This window comes from Bubalus kerabau, chromosome 5, assembly GCF_029407905.1.
Source record: "Bubalus kerabau isolate K-KA32 ecotype Philippines breed swamp buffalo chromosome 5, PCC_UOA_SB_1v2, whole genome shotgun sequence".
In the NCBI taxonomy this organism is placed as follows: Eukaryota; Metazoa; Chordata; class Mammalia; order Artiodactyla; family Bovidae; genus Bubalus; species Bubalus kerabau.
This window is the reverse complement of record NC_073628.1, coordinates 98,510,446-98,531,580: the sequence shown is the minus strand read 5'-3', so window position 1 is coordinate 98,531,580 and position 21,135 is coordinate 98,510,446. Positions and strand designations below refer to the sequence as shown.

At 56.6% G+C, this 21,135-nt stretch overlaps 2 protein-coding genes across 8 annotated transcripts in view; one reads left to right on the top strand and one right to left on the bottom strand.

The window, feature by feature from the left end:
- Nucleotides 1-13,569, top strand: part of PIK3CD (phosphatidylinositol-4,5-bisphosphate 3-kinase catalytic subunit delta) — a 36,420-nt gene extending 22,851 nt beyond the window's left edge. The window contains exons 3-23 of one of the 2 annotated variants that reach the window (XM_055582375.1): nt 1,401-1,629; nt 1,756-1,985; nt 2,404-2,583; nt 2,897-3,046; nt 3,509-3,598; nt 4,579-4,800; nt 5,454-5,550; nt 5,643-5,773; nt 6,266-6,316; nt 6,411-6,578; nt 6,741-6,862; nt 7,061-7,204; nt 7,375-7,474; nt 7,641-7,819; nt 7,918-8,030; nt 8,239-8,317; nt 9,068-9,235; nt 9,991-10,114; nt 10,263-10,408; nt 10,619-10,751; nt 11,412-13,569. In XM_055582375.1, the coding sequence (XP_055438350.1) occupies nt 1,401-1,629; nt 1,756-1,985; nt 2,404-2,583; nt 2,897-3,046; nt 3,509-3,598; nt 4,579-4,800; nt 5,454-5,550; nt 5,643-5,773; nt 6,266-6,316; nt 6,411-6,578; nt 6,741-6,862; nt 7,061-7,204; nt 7,375-7,474; nt 7,641-7,819; nt 7,918-8,030; nt 8,239-8,317; nt 9,068-9,235; nt 9,991-10,114; nt 10,263-10,408; nt 10,619-10,751; nt 11,412-11,549 (2,994 nt within the window). In that variant the 3' untranslated portion in view covers nt 11,550-13,569. The remainder of the gene's footprint in view (nt 1-1,400; nt 1,630-1,755; nt 1,986-2,403; nt 2,584-2,896; nt 3,047-3,508; nt 3,599-4,578; nt 4,801-5,453; nt 5,551-5,642; nt 5,774-6,265; nt 6,317-6,410; nt 6,579-6,740; nt 6,863-7,060; nt 7,205-7,374; nt 7,475-7,640; nt 7,820-7,917; nt 8,031-8,238; nt 8,318-9,067; nt 9,236-9,990; nt 10,115-10,262; nt 10,409-10,618; nt 10,752-11,411) is intronic. The other variant, XM_055582376.1, reaches the window with a different exon arrangement.
- Nucleotides 13,570-14,140: 571 nt separating this feature from the next.
- The window catches only part of CLSTN1 (calsyntenin 1), a 74,455-nt gene continuing 67,460 nt past the window's right edge, over nt 14,141-21,135 (bottom strand). For all 6 annotated transcript variants that reach the window (XM_055582378.1, XM_055582380.1, XM_055582379.1 and 3 more), the window contains 8 exons: nt 19,947-20,104; nt 18,762-18,910; nt 18,076-18,302; nt 17,361-17,531; nt 16,899-17,044; nt 15,761-15,896; nt 15,031-15,215; nt 14,141-14,776 (listed from right to left, as the gene is read on the bottom strand). In XM_055582378.1, coding sequence (XP_055438353.1) covers nt 14,582-14,776; nt 15,031-15,215; nt 15,761-15,896; nt 16,899-17,044; nt 17,361-17,531; nt 18,076-18,302; nt 18,762-18,910; nt 19,947-20,104 — 1,367 coding nt within the window. In that variant the 3' untranslated portion in view covers nt 14,141-14,581. The remainder of the gene's footprint in view (nt 14,777-15,030; nt 15,216-15,760; nt 15,897-16,898; nt 17,045-17,360; nt 17,532-18,075; nt 18,303-18,761; nt 18,911-19,946; nt 20,105-21,135) is intronic.

Genomic DNA, 21,135 nt, shown 5'->3' with positions numbered 1-21,135 from the left:
AATTTCTTTTTTTCCTTTTCAAAAGTATATGGACACATTGAAATTTAGGAGAATAAGAAAAAGTTAGAAGGAAAAGAATTACCCATGATCCAGCCATATGAGACAATCACAGTTAACACTTTAGCTGTTTCCTGTTTTCTTTCCTATATAGTGTTTTTTTGTGATTATTCTCTTTATGAATTTTTATATTCTTTTTCTGAGTTAACATTATAACATCTTTTTCGTGTTATTAACCTTATGTCAATATCATTTTAAAGTGAATCGTATTTTCCTGCTTACAGAGCTATCTATACATGCATGTTATTAAAATTCCAGTACTGTAGACACGTTATTAAAATTCCAACACCACAGAAATATAAAACATATCAGTCCCTGCAGTCTCACCTCATATCCCAATTCAATTTCAGTTTCTTAATATTCTTATTTATACCAGGGGCCATACAGTAAATATCCTGGGCTTTGCTGGCCATATGGTGTTTGTCTCGATTACTCAGTTCTTCTGTCTGGGGTGGCAGCAGCCATAGATTGCATGTGAGTGAACTGGCATGGCTGTCTTCCAATAACTTGGCGAACAGTAGCTTGCCAAGTCCTGGTCTACAGCAATTATTAATTACTGTAATACATTCATTAATTGTTTTATGATAATAAATTATTACTTATTTTATTTTAATAATAATAAAATTATTATTTTAGTAGTAATAATTACATTTATTATTGTTTTTATGGGAATGGGTTTGAATGACATTCGCTGTTCTACAGCTTGGGGTTTCTCCCCACTGAATGCTGTATCTTGGAGTCCTGTGTGCCCTTGGTACAAGTATCCTTAAGTTCCATTCACACCTGTGTTCTGTCCCTTTGCATTGATGGAACATAATTATCCATCCCCCGTGGGAGAAAAATAGGGCCGGTCTCTCCTTTTCCATCTTTTCTGTGACTCAGCGGTGAGCACCTTTGCACTAAAACTTGGCACCCGGGGGACACCTCCACCCGAGGCCACACACTGAGCAGAGCCAGCAGAGGCGTTTAGGGTGCCCTCATTGTGTTAAACTTTTCTGAATTAGTGGCCAGCGTTGAAAGATCAGGGTGATGAGCTCCACAGCAATTAGCTGGGTGCCTGGAGGTTGTGTCTGGCTGGCCATCTCTCAGGGTAGCCTAGGGGAGATCGGAGGACCCGCTCTCAGCTCCAGATGTTAGCACCTACCTGGCCCCCTTCATAGAAGGGCAGGGTCAGCGACTCCTAATGACCCTGTGGACCCTAACCCTGTGGTCAGTGATCAAGGCATGGAGAGGGTAGTGGTCCCGGGATCTTGCCTTGGCCCCACAGGCCCTGGGCTCCTGTGGCCCCGCCCAGTGGCCCCGCCCACCTTAGGGGCGGGGCTGACGGGCCACTGTCTTCCCAGGTGTTATGGCACCGAGCCCAGTACGAGCCGCTCTTCCACATGCTCAGTGACCCTGAGGCCTACGTGTTCACCTGCGTCAACCAGACGGCGGAGCAGCAGGAGCTGGAGGACGAGCAGCGGCGGCTCTGCGACATCCAGCCCTTCCTGCCCGTCCTGCGGCTGGTGGCCCGCGAGGGTGACCGCGTGAAGAAGCTCATCAACTCGCAGATCAGCCTGCTCATCGGCAAAGGTGCCCTGCTGGGCCGGGCGGTCCTCCTTCGGCCGGGCTTGCCCCCGCCCCCCCGGCCCCACCCCGACCCCCCCCCCCCAACCCCGCCCCTGATCCTGGCGCTGACCTGGCTCCCTCGCCTCTCAGGCCTCCACGAGTTTGACTCCTTGCAAGACCCGGAGGTGAATGACTTCCGAGGCAAGATGCGCCAGTTCTGCGAGGAGGCGGCTGCCCGCAGGCAGCAGCTGGGCTGGGAGGCCTGGCTGCAGTACAGCTTCCCTCTGCAGTTGGAGCCCTCGGCGCGGAGCTGGGGGCCAGGCACCCTGCGCGTCCCCAATCGGGTCCTCCTGGTCAATGTCAAGTTTGAGGGCAGCGAGGTGAGCTGAGGCTCCTGCCTGCCCTGTGTGCTGCAGGCAGGCTGCCCGGTCCCCCTACGAGAATCCCAGTCCCCTACCAGCCCTCCAGATCCACCCACCTTCCAACAACATTGCGTGGTATTTGTGGGTTATCCATTGCACAGGAGGGGTCAGCCAAACTTCCCACCAGGCGAGTTGTAAGAGGCAGAGTGATCGGATGGCTTTGGTTCTCAGTCCGCTCATGTATCCATCAGATATTTCCTGGTGTTGGCCACGTGCAGTCATCAGAGGCTGCCCTCACAGAGCTCACAGTTGGGGGGTAGGGTGTGCCTAATACATGCAGATGGGCCACACACACCGCCCCCCAACCCCGTGTGTGCCCCTATGCCCTGTGGGCTCCCTGCAGGTGTGGAGGGCTGACCCTCCCTCCTCCTCCTAGGAGAGCTTCACCTTCCAGGTATCCACCAAGGATGTGCCCCTGGCACTGATGGCCTGTGCCCTCCGAAAGAAGGCCACGGTGTTCCGGCAGCCGCTCGTGGAGCAGCCTGAGGACTACACACTGCAGGTGAACGGCAAGCACGAGTACCTGTACGGCAGCTACCCCCTCTGCCAGTTCCAGGTGAGGGCTGGGCGCTGGGAGGGATTCCTGGGCTCCCGCAGCCCTTGCCAGGGTGGGGGGTAGGGGTGGGGGAGCTGCTCCTCAGCCCCTCTTGAGCCCAGCAAGCCAGATCTTGGGCGTCACGGTGAAGGTATCCCCATGTTGAACTTACTGTCCTCATGAACAAGGGAGGTGGGCGGGGACAGGAAGGGCCAGAGGAGAGACCCCACCCCAGAAGGCCTGGCATGAGCAGTGGTCAGCGTGGCGGGGGGTCCCCAGGTAGTCAGTGGTCCAGGGAACAGTTGGGGTCGCTCACCCTGTGCCCCCATCTCAGTACATCTGCAGCTGCCTGCACAGTGGGCTGACCCCGCACCTGACCATGGTGCACTCCTCCTCCATCCTCGCCATGCGGGATGAGCAGAGCAACCCCGCCCCCCAAGTCCAGAAGCCACGCACCAAACCGCCCCCCATCCCCATGAAGAAGGTGAGCCAGCACCCTGCTCTTACCCTCTCCACCAGCCCTTCCTCCCACCTGTGGTCCAACCCTGAAGCCTATTGGGCAACACTGTGGGCCGGCAGTCTCCTGCCCAGTCTCATGCCTTTTGATTGCTCAGGATTGAGAATTGGGCCTTCGAGCTGGGGTTGGGGGTCTGTCTGGATATCCCAGGGCAGCCTCCAGGCCTGGCTCTCCAGTTGCCCTCTCTTCCTGCTCCTCCTGCTTCCTGCCCTGTAGGCAGGACTGTGTGCCCTGCAGAGCTCGGGGGCCTTGGGGCCAAGGGGGTGTCCCTACGGCAGGTTTTCTGGTAAAGGATGGAGCTGTGGGCAGGTACCGAACCTGGCTGTAAACCTGCAACACCCTCACCCCACCCCCAGTGGCCACGGGCCTCATCAACCTCCTCTGAATTCCTCTGCCTTAACTCCCTCTTCTCCCCCCAACCCTGCCCAGCCCTCCTCCATGTCCCTCTGGTCCCTGGAGCAGCCTTTCTACATCGAGCTGATCCAGGGCAGCAAAGTGAATGCCGATGAGCGGATGAAGGTAGGGGCAGGCTCCTGGCCGGGAAGGGCACAGGCAGTGTGTGTTTTCTGCAAAAACACGGTGGCTGTGGCCTGAAGGGGTGGCAGAGGAAGAAGGGAGGGGGGTCACACGAAAGCCACCTGACCACATTACCCAGCATCCCTGCCTGGGGTGGTTGTGAGCGGCTTCAAAACAGGAAAGGGGGAGGGGGGTGGGCCGGCCAGCCAGAGAGGCCGATTCGCAGAAACCAGGCCCAGTGAGTTCTGGGTATTGACTTTGGTGGAGGTGGTGGGGCCTGGCCCAGCCCAGGGATGTGGAGCTTGGGAGGTGATGGACACAGAAGAGGAGCCGCTCCAGTGAGCCAGGGGGCCAGGCCCACTTCTGAGTCATACACATGCCCGCCTCCTCTGGCCTCAAGATGGCCTGTGAGATGCAGGTTTTCTCGTCCCATTTGCAGAATGGGAAACCCAGGCCCAACGAAGCCAGGGCTCTTTGGGGAGCACTTTCTGGCTGGGGTAACTTCACTCACAGGGCAGGTCTTGTTTCCCGTAGACGAATCACGGAAGGGTGCATGGAGGCAGCTTTCTCACTGGGAGGGTGAGAGCAGAGATGGAGGACACAGGGAAGGGTGTTCTGGGGCGTTAAATCCTTCCCTATCTAGAGGGACTCATGCAATTCTTGGGTGCTTGACCAAGAGGGGCCCCTGGAATTCCTGAACCCCGATAGGGAAACGGAGGCCCAAAGCAGAGCAGCAACCTGCCCCGGGGTCCCACAGTCAGTGGGGAGCCGCCCACGCCACCCTCCCCTCCCCATCACTCATTCCCCCTCAGGCAGCCAGTCATCCCTTATTGGACCACCTTCAAGCACCTGGTTGGGGAGGTTCAGGCCCACTTGAAATGAGGACATTTCAGGAGTATATTCAAGCCTTAGGGGGAAGGGAGCCTGCAAGGGGAGAAGGGGCCCGGCCTCTGCCACCAGTCACCTGCGTGCACATTTCCCAGCTGGTGGTGCAGGCCGGGCTCTTCCACGGCAATGAGACGCTATGCAAGACGGTGTCCAGCTCGGAGGTGAGCGTGTGCTCGGAGCCCGTGTGGAAGCAGCGGCTGGAGTTTGACATCAACGTCTGTGACCTGCCCCGCATGGCCCGGCTCTGCTTCGCACTTTACGCTGTGATCGAGAAGGCCAAGAAGGCCCGCTCCACCAAGAAGAAGTCCAAGAAGGCGGTGGGTGGAGCTTGTGGGAGTCACTCCCTGCTGGTCTGGTCCTGTCCTGCAGCCCCCTGGGGCTGCTGTTCATCCCTCCCCAGCATCCCAGCTGGCACGCACGCATCCTGGGAATGGGGTCTGGGTGGGCCTGCAGACCCCGGCCTCCTCCCCATCACTCCACTGGCCACCCCCGGCCCTGCTGGTGTGTGATGGTGCTGGAATCCTGGGCTTATGAGCAGGGGTGCTCGGGATATCTAGACCTGGGCCTTTGGTCCTTGAGGGAACCCGGAGGCCTCTCCCTGGGGTGGAAGGAAAAACGCAGTGTCCTCCCAGGGAGCAGGGAGCCTGAGTCAGCAGCCAGCTGGGGATGGAGTGGTGGTCGAGCACTGAGTCACCAGGACCAGGCTGTGACTGGCCACCGAACTGCACTGACTCTGGTTGACTGGGGCCAGCTCTCTGGGGCTGCTGTGTTCTGTGTGAGGCTTTCTCAAGAAGCCGAGGGTGGGATGTGTCCGGGAGCAGTAGGAAACCAGTGTGGCTGACCTTCCCGGCTGCCTCATAGGGAGTCTGGGTGAGGGCAGGGCAACGTGGCCTGACTGGAACCATCCTGCAGTTGAGCAAACATAGGCCTTTGGGGTGGCTGGCCCTGACCCACCCGGCTTCTTTCCCAGGACTGCCCCATTGCCTGGGCCAACCTCATGCTGTTTGACTACAAGGACCAGCTCAAGACGGGCGAGCGCTGTCTCTATATGTGGCCCTCTGTCCCAGGTGGGCCCAGGCCAGGAGGGAGAGGTGGGAGTGTGGGGTGCGTCCGGACGTGGCGACATTCCCCTTGCAACTCCGTCTGTCCCTGTGTCCAGATGAGAAAGGGGAGCTACTGAACCCCTGTGGGACCGTACGGAGTAACCCCAACACTGAGAGTGCAGCTGCCCTGGTCATCTTTCTCCCCGAGGTGGCCCCTCACCCTGTATACTACCCTTCCCTGGAAAAGGTCAGTGAGGGGGTCCTCGCCATTTGGGGTCCAGGGCCCACCCTGCCCAGAAACCTCAAGGCTAAAGATGAGCTGTCCCCACCCTGCCTCTGGGGCGCCCAGGTCGTGGTCCCTGCACCCTGTGAATTGCCCAGGGCTGGGGGCTGGGTCCCCACACACATTTGAGGGCTTCCTTGACTGTCTGAAGTCCTCACGTGCCCTAGAGTGGTGGTTCTCAACTGGGGCCACTTGTCTTCTCAAGGGACTTCCGGCAATGTCCAGAGACAATTTTGGTTGTTAAACCTAGCTGGGGAGATGCTCCTGGCATGTCATGGGTGGAGGCCAGGGATGTTGCTAAACACCCTGTACTGGGTGGGATGATCCCCACCACTGAGGGTCACTCGCCACGAAGTCAGCAGTGCCAAGGTGTTGACACCGACTCCCAGGGCCCCCCCTCCTCCCAGGCTCTCCCAGGTCCCAGGGGCACTGCTGATATCAGGGTCACTCTTGCAGATCCTGGAGCTGGGGCGGCTTGGAGAGCACGGACGCTTCACGGAGGAGGAGGTGAGCTGGGGGCCGTGGGCGGTGGGGTGTGGACCTGGCGGCAGCCCTCATCACTGCCCCCCCACCCCACCCCTGCCCCGCCTGTGCCCCTCAGCAGCTGCAGCTGCGGGAGATCCTGGAGCGGCGGGGTTCCGGGGAACTGTACGAGCACGAGAAGGACCTGGTGTGGAAGATGCGGCACGAGATCCAGGAGCACTTTCCCGAGGCTCTAGCCCGGCTGCTGCTGGTCACTAAGTGGAACAAACATGAGGACGTGGCCCAGGTTGGCGGCGGGGGCGGGGCCGGGATGGGAGGGGGCGGAGCCCGGGAAGGGCTGCGTGAGCAGGGGCGGGGCGGGTAGGGCGGGGTCGGGAGGGGCGGAGCCTGGAGCCAGACGCAGCCCGCAGCCCTCACCCCCGCTCTGACCGCTCGCATCCTCCTCCAGATGCTCTACCTGCTCTGCTCCTGGCCTGAACTGCCCGTTCTGAGCGCCCTAGAGTTGCTAGACTTCAGCTTCCCCGACCGCCACGTGGGATCCTTCGCCATCAAGTCCCTGCGGAAACTAACGTGAGTCCCGCGGGCTTCCTCTACCTCAGAGGGCAGCTTGGCCCCCACCGCCCGGGGCCTAGGCACAGGGTGGGGACCTGCCCTAGGGCTCTGCTCAGATGAGGCCGGCCTCCCGCCCCAGCCCCGCCCCCTCGTCAGCCTCAGACCCTCTCCCAAGACGCGGAGCTCCAGGCCCCAGCCGGCCTCCCTTCTCTGCAGGGACGACGAGCTTTTCCAGTACCTGCTGCAGCTGGTGCAGGTGCTCAAGTACGAGTCCTACCTCGACTGCGAGCTGACCAAATTCCTGCTGGACCGGGCCCTGGCCAATCGCAGGATCGGCCACTTCCTCTTCTGGCACCTCCGGTAGCTGGACTCACCTGCAAGGCCACGGGGAGGAGGGGCCTCTTGCCTGCTGGCCTCGCGTTTCCCACCAGCTGGCCGGCCCGGGTGTCCTTGGCAGCCGGGTCCTATGGGGCTGGGAGGGGCTGTGTGGCCCCACCAGGCAAGGCTCAGCCCCTGCTTCCTCCCCCCAGCTCCGAGATGCACGTGCCGTCGGTGGCCCTGCGCTTCGGCCTTATCATGGAAGCCTATTGCCGGGGCAGCACCCACCACATGAAAGTGCTGATGAAGCAGGTGAGGTGTGGCACCCCACAACCCCGCCTGCACTCCATGACCCCGCCTGAGCTCCGCTTCCAGGCAGGGTAGCGCCGACCCATCTCTGTAGAACCCCGTGGGCCCCGCACGGGCTCAGAGCCTGCTCCTCAGTCCACCCAGGACACCCTCCCATCCTCCCGGCCAGGGGGAAGCACTGAGCAAACTGAAGGCCCTGAACGACGTCGTCAAAGTGAGCTCCCAGAAGACCACCAAGCCCCAGACCAAGGAGCTGATGCACCTGTGCATGCGCCAGGAGACCTACCTGGAGGCCCTCTCCCACTTGCAGTCCCCACTCGACCCCAGCACCCTGCTGGCTGAAGTCTGGTAGGTCCCAGGCCCCAGCCAGGGCCTCCCCTCCCCCAACCCCAAGCCAACCCCAGGCCTTGGGGAGGTCCCGCTGCTGACTGCTGTCTGCCCCTTAGCGTGGAGCAGTGCACCTTCATGGACTCCAAGATGAAACCCCTGTGGGTCATGTACAGCAACGAGGAAGCAGGCAGTGACGGCACCGTGGGCATCATCTTTAAGAATGGGGACGGTGAGCAGGCGGGCCCCAGGGAGGACATGGCTTCCACACACCCTGCCATACTGCTCTGGGTGGGGAGGGAGACCCTGCTGAGGGCGGAGGACTCCTGGAAGGGGAGCTGAGGAAAAGACAGAGTCCCGGGACTCGGGGGCCTGGGCATGGCTGGGATTGGTGAACCCACCGGAAACTCATGCCGTTCCTCCCCGGGGCGACTGTGCAGACCTCCGCCAGGACATGCTGACCCTGCAGATGATCCAGCTCATGGACATTCTGTGGAAGCAGGAGGGCCTGGACCTGAGGTGAGAGGCCTTCCGGTCATCCACGTGAGCCTGTGCCAGGCCTAGGACTGTATCCTGTTGCAGGGGCCCCCTGTCAAAGCTGACATGACTGCCTCAACCTGAAATAAGACTGGCTGGTCTAAGAAGAATTTTGTTGTTTTTGTTTAGTCACTAAGTCATGTTCAACTCTTTTGTGAGCCCGTGGACTATAGCCCACCAGGCTCCTCTGTCCATGGGATTTCCAGGCAAGAATACTGGAATGGGTTGCCATTTTGCCCTTTAAGGGATCTTCCCGACCCAGGGATCGAACCCCCGTCTCCTGCATTGACAGGCGGATTCTTGACCACTGAGCCACCCAGAGGGACCAGTTTAAAACTCGGGGTCAGGGAGGCAATAGGGCCATAGGATGAGGATAGAGAATGCCAGCCCTGGCCCGTGGCACCTGTCTCCCACTATGGTTTCCTTTGCTCCCCAGCATCCCTGGCTTTCTGCTCCATCTTCTTCATCCAGTCACCGGGATTTTTCTTTTTGAACAAACATGGGCTTAGCCAAGGTGCTGACTTTTCCTCTCTGCATCTTGGGTTCTGGTATGACATCTCTAAGGAACTTCCCTGGAGCCCTGGGAGTCAAGGGCTCCTCCCCAGTACCTCTTTTGCAGCAACTTGAATAGCATCTCCTTTGGCTTTTGTGCGTTAAGCTCCTCAGGGTCAAGAAGCCCTTGGGGCAGCCCTTGACCACTATGTCTGCCTGCCCCTCCTCCCACCCGGCTAGGATGACCCCCTACGGCTGCCTCTCCACTGGGGACCGCACAGGCCTTATCGAGGTGGTGCTTCACTCAGACACCATTGCCAACATCCAGCTGAACAAGAGCAACATGGCGGCCACGGCCGCCTTCAATAAGGATGCTCTGCTCAACTGGCTCAAGTCCAAGAACCCTGGGTAGGTTTTGCGCCCTCGGGACAGACAGCCTTTCCTTCCCAAGGGGTGGAGTTTGGGAATCAAAGGCAAGAAGGGCCTGTGACAGTCTCTGGGGCTTCTTGCTCACCCAAGGACCATCCCATAGACACTGTTGAGGGGTGGGGCAGGTCTCTGTTCCCACAGGTATAGGTTAATTACTGCCATGTAACAACCACTCTTTGCTGCTGCCACTGCTAAGTCACTTCAGTCATGTCTGCACCAGGCTCCTCTGTCCATGGGATTCTCCAGGCGAGAATACTGGAGTGGGTTGCCATACTCTTCTCCAGGGATCTTCCCGACCCTGGGATCTTATGTCTCCTGCATTGGCAGCCAGTTTCTTTACCTCTAGCACCACCTGGGAAGTGTTCCCCCGCCTCCAAACTTTAGGAGCATAAATCACAAATCTGCAACTTGAGCTGGCTCAGCTGAGTGGTTCTTCTGCTGGAATCACTCACGCAGCTGATCTCATCAGGTAGCTTGATTTGCCTGGAGGGTGGCGCATCTGGGGCCTCTCTCCACATGGCCTCTCTTGCCTTAGCTTCCCTCTGTGGCAGTGAGGAAGGTTCAGGAGCCGTAAGGTACCTTAAGGACCCAGCTCCAGAATAAGCCCAGCATCACTTCCTCCATGTTCCAGTTGTGCAAGCAAGTCACAAGGCCAGAGTAGAGGGAAGGGGACAAGGACTTAGTAGAAGAAGCTGCAAAGTGGCGTGGCCATGGTTTCCTTCCCCACCCCCCAGGGAGGCCCTGGATCGAGCCATTGAGGAGTTCACCCTCTCCTGTGCTGGCTACTGTGTGGCTACCTATGTGCTGGGCATTGGCGATCGCCACAGCGACAACATCATGATCCGAGAGAACGGGCAGGTGGGTGCCTGTTGGCTGGCCCCAGGCCCTGGCCTCTGTGCTCTGCACAGAGCTGCCGGCAGAACCCCCTCCAAGCCCTCCCAGTTCCTTTGGGCCAGGCGCCCTCCTTTCTGACTCCTTTTCAGTCTTTGCTCTCCCCTCCCCTCAGCTGTTCCACATTGATTTCGGCCACTTTCTGGGGAATTTCAAGACCAAGTTTGGAATCAACCGTGAGCGGGTCCCGTTCATCCTCACCTATGACTTTGTCCACGTGATCCAGCAAGGGAAGACGAATAATAGTGAGAAGTTTGAAAGGTGGGAGTGCCTTAGACCCCCCCCCGTGGTGCTGGGGGCCCCAGGTGGAGTCAGCTCATCCCTGGAGGGGCAGTGCTGGGGGTGGGTTAGAGGAAACTGGGGCTTTGTGTACACGGCTCTTTCCGGGATAAGAGTGGGCCGGCCCGCTGGCTGGCTGGGGTGGAAGTGGCCGGGAGGACCCAAAGCCCCCTCCCCGGCCTCTCCCTGCAGGTTCCGGGGCTACTGTGAGAGGGCCTACACCATCCTGCGGCGCCATGGGCTCCTTTTCCTCCACCTCTTTGCCCTGATGCGGGCGGCAGGCCTGCCTGAGCTCAGCTGCTCCAAAGACATCCAGTATCTCAAGGTAAAGGCCAAGGCAGGGCCCCATCGGGCAGGAGACCAGGGAGCCCGACTTCCTGAGACCCCCCCAACCCCCAGGTGTGATGGACCCACAGGGCCCACTGGCCTGGGACCCGGATCTGGCAGGAAGCAGCAGGCATTAACCCGTGTTCTGCCGGTACCTCCTCTGGCCAGCCCGCCGCCCCCCCACAGGCTGAGGGTATTTCCACTTGCACGGGAGGGTTCCCTCTGTGGTTAAAAGATATTTTTCCTTCCTGTGTCTTTTCAGTTTGTGAGACTCTGGGGTGGGGAGTGAAGGGCGGTGGGGCCACAGCCCCTGCCTGGTGTTCTCTTTGGTGCCCAGTTCCCGGGATGAAGCCGCTCCCCTGCTTCCTCCTCTGGCCAGCTTCCAGTGGAGAAGGCCAGATCCTCTGTCCACATGGGGCTTTGGGGCCAAGACCTCCTGGAATAAGCTGACATCTTATTTTGAGGATGGGTTGGGGGGCTGCCTTGGTTTGGGGTCAGAAGGAAGAAGCTCTTCGCTGGGGAGATGTTGTGGGGTGCTCTCCTGACTCCTCTGTGAGGAGGGGGTGTTACCTGCCCAGAGAGGGCAGAGGTGCAGGGGTCCCTGTTGAGCAGGGCCCAGCCCGTCAGGGGGACACCCACTTCTTCGGTTTTGCCCCAGGATTCTCTGGCATTGGGGAAAACGGAGGAGGAGGCTCTGAAGCACTTCCGAGTGAAGTTTAATGAAGCCCTCCGGGAAAGCTGGAAAACCAAAGTGAACTGGCTGGCCCACAACGTGTCCAAAGATAACAGGCAATAATAGCCCCTCCCAGCCCTGCGCCTGGAGACAAGCAAACTCAGTCTTGGGAGGCGAGCACCCTCAGCTACCCTGCAGGGCCAAAAGGCTGGACTGCATCCTTGGGAAAGAACCTACACGACTGCCTTTTGTTTACACTGGTTATTTATTTATGACTTGAAATGTTTCAGGAACTGAACAGCCATATATAGAAATGCACCCTAGAGTGGGGGCGGGGCGCTGTCCTCCTCGTGCCCATCAGAGCCCTGGGCTTTGATGGGAAGACACTGTGAGCCGCACACCTCAGGCTGCATCTTGCCGAGGGTCTATAACCTCAAGTCTTCCAGCTGGTGGATCTGGAGCCAGCCAAGACTCCTCTCTCCCGCATGGGGGCTGCCTCCTCCCCAGGCTCCCACTGCGCTGCACACGTGTCCGCGCCTGGCGGTCCAGACAGGGTGCCCATGCCTGCTCACCACCTCCACCTGCGTGCTCTCCATTGACTGAGTTCTGGGCAGCTCCCAGAGGCGGCCTGGGTGCCCTCCGGATTCAGGGAGGGTACTTCTGGATACGGGAATTCTCATCTCTGCTGTAAAGCGATTTTGTTTGCGGGTAAGAAAAAAAAGTAGCCCAACTACTTACTGACCTCTGTAGCTCGGCGTGAAGGTGAGGGGGATGGCCCTAGCCCCCATCAGGTTGAGTGCATGCTGGTTCTCAAGCCACATTAGAAAGACGGGAGCTTGACTGAGCTCACCCTGGTCATGGATCAAGAGGCAAGCTGGTACAATTGTGCAATTGTGTGTAACCTCCCTCCCCTTGAAGTAGGTTTTAGGTAGTGAAAGACGTACCTCCTCTCCGAAACACTCACTTTTGAGACTCTGCTCCCAGGACCTAGGTAACAGAGGCATGAGTCAGGGGCAGGGGGGCATCTTTTCCTCAGACAATACTTAGCCAGAAAACGGTTCAGGCTCAGCCTTGGGTACATCTGAGGAGCTCTAGGAATGCAGGTCCCTGGGCCTCTGTCAGCCTTTTGGAGCTCACTCTGCAGACAGGGCTAAGAATCTGGGTTTCCAGCAGCCCACGGGTGGGCATAATAGAATCAGCAGCTTACTGGGGACCCACAGGGCGACACCACTTACCTCTCAAAGGCCTTGCAAGGCTCAGCAGTGCCAGAGGTTAACTGCCCTCTCAACAGCCCAAGCATACAGCTTCCAGAAGAGCCTGGGGGACTAGCCTGTTTCTCTGTTCCTTAGAGGTGGCTGAGCGGCACCGGCCGTAGCAATCCATGCCACCCACAGAGCTCCACTGACCAGACCCTGGTTCCCAATTAAGTGCTCAATTCATCAGACCCATCTCACCTGTCTGGGAATAGGAAAAGCTGAGTGTACATCTGTCTATTTATTTAAACGAGTCTGTGCTTCCTGGCATGGACAGCACACTGTGTATACACAGCAATGTTTGGTTTGGGTGCATGGCCTGTGTGCCCAGCGAGAAAAGTATTTTCTATGTTTTTTTTAAAAAACCATTTGATGTTTCCGTATGTGGAAGGTGAGTTCGACATAATTGATGAAGGTTCAGACCAGTAGTCTGAAATCTTGAAGTGAGAGGTAAAAACAGATTAAAAGAAACAAAAGCCTTTGTATGTTATGTTCTTGGCTCAGAAAGAAACCAAGGGAATGTAGGATTCAAATGAAAATGAGACTTAAAAAAACCCACTCTCCCACTGGAGTTAGAACCAGACTTTATTGTATGTATACATTTTCTGACCTATTGTCAATATACACATCTGAAAAGTGATACCACAGCCGCTACAGATAGCGCGAGAACGGTTCTGTCTCCGCATGAACATCTACCCACGGTCTAAACAGAGCAGCTACGGAGACAGTACATGGAGGGGTGGCCACACATGACACGGGACAGCTGGCAGTGTCCTCGAGACTAGCGGTTATGATCACAGCATAGTGTTCAAAATTATTTTCCCCAGGTTTTAGAAATCTAAAATTTTACATGTACATTAAAAACCAAGTGCTGTAGGGTTTTAGCTCCTGACTGCTGTTCTCTCCTTCCACCACCTACTGGGCGTGGGTTGTATCCCTGGGGCGGGCTCTGGGAGGAGGGGGGCACAGCAGTTGCTTGGGAATGGAGCGCTGCCCTCCGGCCCCTGGGCGTCATTTCAGCAAGGTTCTGAGTATGGATTCCCCTAGGCCTGCTGCTGTCTCCAAACCAAGCGGTTAGAGGGTCTGCACCATCTGCACGGTCAACATGCACTCCCACCAGCAAGGAAAACGACATCTATTTGGTACGGACCCCAAAGCTGCACCTCTGTGAGGAGCTGCTGGTCCTTGGAGAAGCGAGTACACACAGCCAGGGACCCCAGCTCCCCTCAGCCCTCTGCCAAATCAGAAATCGGTAGAATCCCAAAGAAAAGACCTGACCTTTTCCAGCCTCCGAAGAGGGGTCCCTGGCCCGGTCCCCTCCTGCCAGGCAGCACAGTTTTGTGCCTGTCTCTCCTCGTCCTGGGTGGGGGTGGGAGGTGGGGTGCGGGGGTCTCGGTCCCTCCCACGCTCAGTGTCTCCACTTCACTTTGCATCCAGCCCTGGGTTACACTAGCACACAAGACACGAGGAATCCCAGTTTATTTACAAAATATTAAAAAGTCAGTTTATCATCTACATATTAGCCCCATTCTGCCATTTTATACATGCACTAGTGTGGAAAAATAAAAACTTTAAAAAAAAGAAGAAAGGATTACCAGGTGGGAGTGAGCAATTCTAACCCTTTGTCAAGGAGTCCAGTCACTGCAGCTTTTCTGGAGTTGAGCGAGCGTCAGCTCCTCACATAACTTAAGAGCGATCCCGGCGAGCGGGAGGAAGGAGGGTGGCAGGGGAGGGAGCCTACGGGCCTACACACCAAGCAGGGCAGAGACTGGCGGTGGGGAGGGTCTGCAGACCTACTGGCCAGAATGACTTTGTACATCATGGACCCTGGGGGTGGGCAGCGATGGCAGCAGAGTCTCCGGAAGCAGGAAGGAAGACGGGGTGGTGGGGGGGGAGGTGCGCTCAGTAGCTGAGGGTGGAGTCGTCCCACTCCAGCTGCTGCTGCCGGTTCGCGGTCTGCGGGTCCCCGTGCTCCCCCTCGTCCTCCTCACTGCTCTCCGACTCAGCACTGGTGATGTCGTCCTCCTCGTCCCCATCCTCGCTCTCCTCTTCCTCCTCCTCCTCTTCCTCCTCACTGCTATGCTGGTCCTCGTATGTCTGACAAAGGGACAACCCAACTGACTGGGTGCTGAATCCAGCCAGAGGGGCTGGACTAGGCTGGAAGAAGCCTCACCACAGACAAAGGGAAACAAAGCTCTGGTCACCACCCACAGTGTGACCAGGACCCTGTATCAGGCCCCATAGGCCTCACTTTAATTGCAGGGTCGTGGTAAGGACCACACGAAGCACAGGAACGTCGGTGGTGGGGGTGAGGGTGGGGTGGATGAGACTCCCAGGGGCCCCACACCTACCTCCATGGGGTTCACGGTGATGGTCAGGGCGGAGTCATCCCAGTCCATCTCATTCTCTTTCCCGGTGTCCTGGTCCCGCATGGTTCTCTGGTGTGCAGCCCGGATCCGGAACACCCCCAGGATGATCATGAAAACCAGGAAGCTGACGCACACCACGATGACGACGGTGGCCGTGCTGGGCACGACTGGGGCAAGAGGAGACAGGATGGCTGTGATGAAAGGACCTGTCCTCGGCCGTGTGCCCTGGGCCTCCCTACTGCTGGCTCCATCAGCCCCCAGAAAACAGACAGATCTCTGAGAAAAGGCTCAGTGCAGGGGTTTGACCCCTTGCTGCCTTGTCTTTGCTCCTTTCCTTGTGTGATGGGGAATAAAAGCTGGGCTGGCCAGTGGCTGTTCTGAGCCAGGGGGAAGCCGGTGCTGAGCTCACAGCAGGAGTTGGGGCAGGAGAAGGCAATGGCATTCCAGTACTCTGGCCTGGAAAATCCTATGGACGGAGGAGCCTGGTGGGCTGCAATCCATGGGGTCGCTAAGAGTCAGACACGGCTTCACTTTCATTTTTCACTTTCATGAACTGGAGAAGGAAATGGCAACCCACTCCAGTGTTCTTGCCTGGAGAATCCCAGGGACGGGGGAGCCTGGTGGGCTGCCATCTACGGGGTCGCACAGAGTCAGACACGACTGAAGCGACTTAGCAGCAGCAGCAGCAGCAGCAGCAGCAGCACAGTCCTACCTGCAAACGGGTGGGGGTTGGCCAGGTTGTGACCCGAGAGGTCAATGAAGGAGCGGTGCTCGGGGTGGACGAACTGTGGCTGGGCAGCTATGTGGCTGGCGTGCTCCATGGGGTTGGCTGTGTGGATGACATTCACCTGCAGAAATGGAAAGGCAGCCCGGATGTGTGTGGGGAATGGACATGCACTTGACCAGCACCACCAGAGTGGGCCCTGGATGGGTGCTGGTGGGCGGAGAAAAGGACAGAAGAAGCCAAGGAGGGTGTTGTAATGATCTGATGTTGTCACACAGCCAAGAAAAAGCCTGCTCTTGTAATAACTCATTTTTATTGTGCCTAATAAAATAATTCATCCACAACAGACTGGAGGAGAAGGCCCAGCACCACCAGTGGCCCTTTACCTCGGGTCATCTGAGAAGCCTGGGCACAGACCATGTCCCTCTTTTCTCAAAATCACAGCCACATGAAAGAGCACAAATCACAGGTTTTCTTTCTTTCAAATCTGCTACCCTTGGCTCAAAGAACACCCTCGTGGACACTTCAGCCTTGTGAGTCTAATTCTGGGGCTGTGGGGTCACAGTGCAAGTGCTCAACTGCTAACTTCTGGTTCACTCCTCTGGGGCACAGAAGCTCTGAGTGACACTAGACATGTCAGAGTGGCCACGTGCCCCCGGCCACCTGGGCCAGAGTCACCACGACCACGTTCCTCGCAACGCAGTCCTGCCCTGGGCAGAGCATTCACTCCTAGCAGGGCCAGGCCTCTGCAGAGAACCTCCAGGCACTGCTCCTTAGAAAGCAGTGTCAGATTTCAAGACACACCCTTGCTCCTCAGCCCAAGGTATCAACCGCCACTCAATCCTGACCACCTCCCTCCAAGGCCCCTCCAAGTCCTGGGCTGAGGGAACCTGTGAAGGGGGCACCGTGCCGGATCCCAGCTCACCCCAAGTACAACCTGTCACCCTAAACCTGTGCAGGTCTAGCCTGAAGCAGTGCCCCCAGTTGGAAAAGGTGACCCACCCCGATGAACCCCAACAGTGACCACTACAAATGCCCTGGAAATCAGCATTTGCAAACATCAGGGTCGTAAGTGGGAGCTCAGTCACCACGCCACTGGCCTTTCTCTGCAGAGGCCGGCTCTCACCTCCACCTGGAACTCGTTGCTGACATAGCGACCATTCAGCTCAGAGCAGACAAGCTTGAACTTGCGGTCAAGCAAGGACCTGGTGTGCCAGTTCCGATAGCGCAGTAGGTGTAAGATCTCCTCATAGCTGGCCATGGTGTCAACACCTGCAGGCGAGGAGGAGACAGCAGTGTGGAGTTAGGAACATAGGCTGCAGGCAAATGCAGGTGGTTCCCAAGGCACTCAGCCATGCCTGGCTGTCCAACTGTGGGGTATCTCCCCCTCCTGAAGGGCGTGTGCCATAACGTGCCCAGACGTCCACCCTTTATGGGGATGGGGCACCAGGCAGAGCTGCCCTCCCCTCCCCATCTGGAAGCTGGCAGCCACGGCTCGGCCCAGTTAACACTCTCCCTTCCCGCCCCATCTAGGGCTCCCTCCAGGTTTTGAGCTGGGAAGACCGCTCCGAGCTGTCACTCTTCCCACCTGTGAAGACCACGCCCATGTCAGAGCTGCTCATTTCGATGCCCTTCTGCTGCAGGCGGGCCGCGTCCACCTCCAGGCTCTCCTGCTCTCCATTCAGTTCTTCTCCCTCCACTGTGACCTCACAGGTGTCCAGGTCGTGCACGATCTCCTCTGACACCAGTGACTCTTGAACTGCAAAAACAGCCCAACCGGAAATAGCAGAGGCCGTGGAGCCTGGAGAGGAGGTCACAGCAACAGCCTGCCTGCTCATCCTCAAACTCACAGAGCCCTTTTAGGGACCATGGATGGAGGTATGGGACAGTCACTTTCAAGAACTGGGGGTGTTTTATGCGTCTAAGGAGGACTGAATGAATAGAGAGAAGGTCTGAGAATGGGGGGCGGTCTGTCCTGCTGGGACTGCCAGCCAGCAGGAGCATCCCCCAACTGCATCTCCTGCCTTGGTCTCCATCCTCTCAACCCCCAAGATCTATCTGACTCTGATGTCAAGCTGGGAAAAGATCAAAGAACCACCCCCTCCCCCAATAAGTGGGTTTCCAAAGATCAGAAGGAGGTCCAGCCCACAGTCAGATTTTAGAAGCAAATCCAAAACAGCACAGAAACATTCAAGTTTCCAAAACCACAGAGGAAAAGGGCAAGGATTTTTCCCTGGCAGCCGCAGTGGGTTTCAGCTACACAGTTTAGAGCTGAGGCAGGGGCGACTGTTCTGGGCTATCACCTGTTGGGTCCTCATCCCCTTCCCCTTCGGGTTCCACTTCTCTCGTGATGGTGCTGATGATCCGAAGCTCGGGGAAGAGGAAAACCCCCTCCGAGCTTTCAAATTCGGAAGCCGCTCGAGCAAAATGGTGGATGCCGCTCAGACTGATCTTGGGCTCTTCTGGCTGCAAAACCATTATGTAGCCATCCACCGGGGGGATGGAGATGCAGGTGGCCTTGTTAAAACACCTGTCAACAAGGAAGGGGAGGGGAGGGTCAGGGCTTGAAAAGATGGCTCCTCAGGCTATACTCCTGGAGGAGGAAATGTCATAGGGTCACTCCAGTATTCTTGCCTGGAGAATCCAATGGACAGAGGAGCCTGGCAGGCCACAGTCCATGGGGTTGCAAAGAGTTGGACGTGACTGAGCACAACACTCTCTCACTCACACACACACACACACACAACTCAGGCCACACAAGGGTGCTCGGAGGTGGCACAGGCAGGATTCCACAACCACCTAGGGGACAAGACGCTGGCCACTCCCAGGATGTGCTTCCAAACATCACTCAAAGTTTCTGGTAACAAGTGACCATAAGCTTACAGAAGGGAGGCTGGTTTGTCCTAAAAAACTTAAATGCACATGTTTTCTTCTCAAGGATCACTGGGCAAAGACAGACAAGATTTACTGCTAACAAATCAGCACCTACTTGACTGTGCTGGTGATTTTGAGTCTTCGGATCCCTGGGGTGGGGAACTGTCGTGAATTAAGGTAGGAAATGTGCTGCATGGCCTTATCAAGCTCCCCCACGTCCTCTCCCTCCAAGGTCAACATCGACTGAGTAGGGTTGGCCTGGATCTGAAATGGCACCAAAACAGACAGGAGAGGAGTAAGGTTCTGTCTGCAAGGAGGTGAAACCATGAACGCGCTGACAGAGAATTAGCTTGGGATTGATGTGAACTGGTGACTTAGAAGAAAAGCTTGTAGAATTCCAGTGACCATGACCCTATGATACGACAGTAAATATCAAAGGCGCAAACAGATCTGTGATATTAAGAAGAAAAAGAATGTCTGGTCTTTGTCCCTGGTTTCTGGCACAGACCTCCTAAGACCCTTGGAATTTCTTGAGGGAGAGGAGCATCTTTTGTTATTCCTCATTAAGCCCCTTTCAACCACCCCAGAGTTTACCTTAATGAGGTGACTCTTGGTGGAGCCCTAGATAGTTTCTGGATAGGGACTGGTTGCTAGAGAAACAAACCATGTGGTGAGAGTGGACCTTCAGTCCTACCCTTGAAGGGAGAGAGGCTGGAGACTGTGTTAATTGATCACAGTGGTTAATGATTTGATCCATCATGCTTATATAATGGAATCTCTACAAAACCCCCAAACAACAGGGTCTGGAGAACTGGATTTGCAGACACAGCAAGGTGCTGGGGGGTGGGGGGTGGAAGCCCTGTGCACTCTCCTCACCCCTGAGCATCTCTTCCACCTGCTTGTTCCTGAGTTGCATCCCTTACAATAAACCAGTAACCGTAAGCAAAGTGTTCTGTGGGGTTTTCTGAGCAGTTCTGCAATTATTGAAACTGAAAAGGGGGAGGGGTTTTGGGAACCCTGGACTTGCAGCCAAGCTGGATGGAAGTGTGGGTACCGCGGGCCTGGAAGCTTGTAACTGGCAGCTGAGGAGCAGACGTCTGGTGGGCAGTGGGGCCTAGTGCCCAGTCAGTGTCAGGATGGAAGTAGACTATGGGACAACTGGGGAGCAGGGGCCCAAAGAGCTGGAGAGTTAGGGTGTGGTGCCAGAGGTGCGAAGAGTAAAAACAGATCAACCCTTGTGCCAGCGGCCTTTACACTTGAGGTCAAGGAAGGTGTGGGTGCAGGGGAGTGCCTGTGTTACCTTGACACCTCTGCCATTGTCTTCGGGGGTGTGCAGGTCTAGCCCCTCTTTGCAGGTATACAGACAGTCAATCACCTTCTTATCTGTGAGCTTCCCAGAACGGATGGTCAGGCCAGCCAGATTACCTCGGAAAAACTGGGTCATACGCAGGTCACCACCTGTGGAACACGGGGGAGGGAAAGCAGAAATTGTGGGGGCAGCCTGGGGCCTCCCATCTCACTTTTCAATGTGGTGTTACCGGTGGTGGTGGCTTGATGGGTGGACATGCGGGTTAGTTCCTATCAGATCCTGTTAGCCTTGCAGCTGACATGGAAGCACAATGAGGAAATTAAATGGTTTATGATCATGCATGTGGCCCGGAGAAGAGAGGAGCTGGTGGTGATGTGTCCCTCACCAGAAGCCCAAAGGTCCCATGATTGTCCCCACTCGTGTGGCCACTCCCCAGTAAGGGTGGTCCATGCTGCACTGGTCACCATGGCACACAAGTGACATCTTACTGGTGCTAGTCTCTTCAACCACTGCCTTCTCAATCGGCTGGATCAGATGCTGGGCTGCCTTTTCAAAATTTATTTATTTTTGGCTGGACCATGTGGATGCAGGATCTTAGTTCCCTGACCAGGAATCACACCCGGGCCCCTGAAGTGAAAGCGCTGGGTCCTGACCACTGGACGAAAAGGGAATTCCCCTTAGGTTGCTTTTTTCTAACTGAGCATATTCCCAGAATACATACAAACTCGGGGATGAACATACACAAGCAGGAGTAGAAAGATGATGTTAAAACCCCAACCTGCACTTAGAAGCCTAGTATCAAGGCCACTCAGATGGCTGTTTCATTGACTCGCAGCATGCCTGTCTCCAACTACTGAGGACAGCTGAGGCGAGTGAAGATGTTATAAGAAAAAGCCAGAAAGTGGCCCTTGACAGGTTGTCACAAAGAGCCAATATCAGGAGGTAGTAAACCCTGTTCCTACACTGAAGGAGAAGAGCCTGACTGTCAGCAGCACATCTCAATCCTGACAAGGACATTACACGCAACATCACTGTTAGGGATTGAGATCTCTAAGAAACATTATTTAGAATTTATTATCGGGCAGGACAGAATATCTAGACACGAGTCTTTTCCTGTCTGGTGGTTCAGACACACAAGCAGCAGGAGGTAGCCTCCCAAGCCTTGCCTGTGAGATTTCAG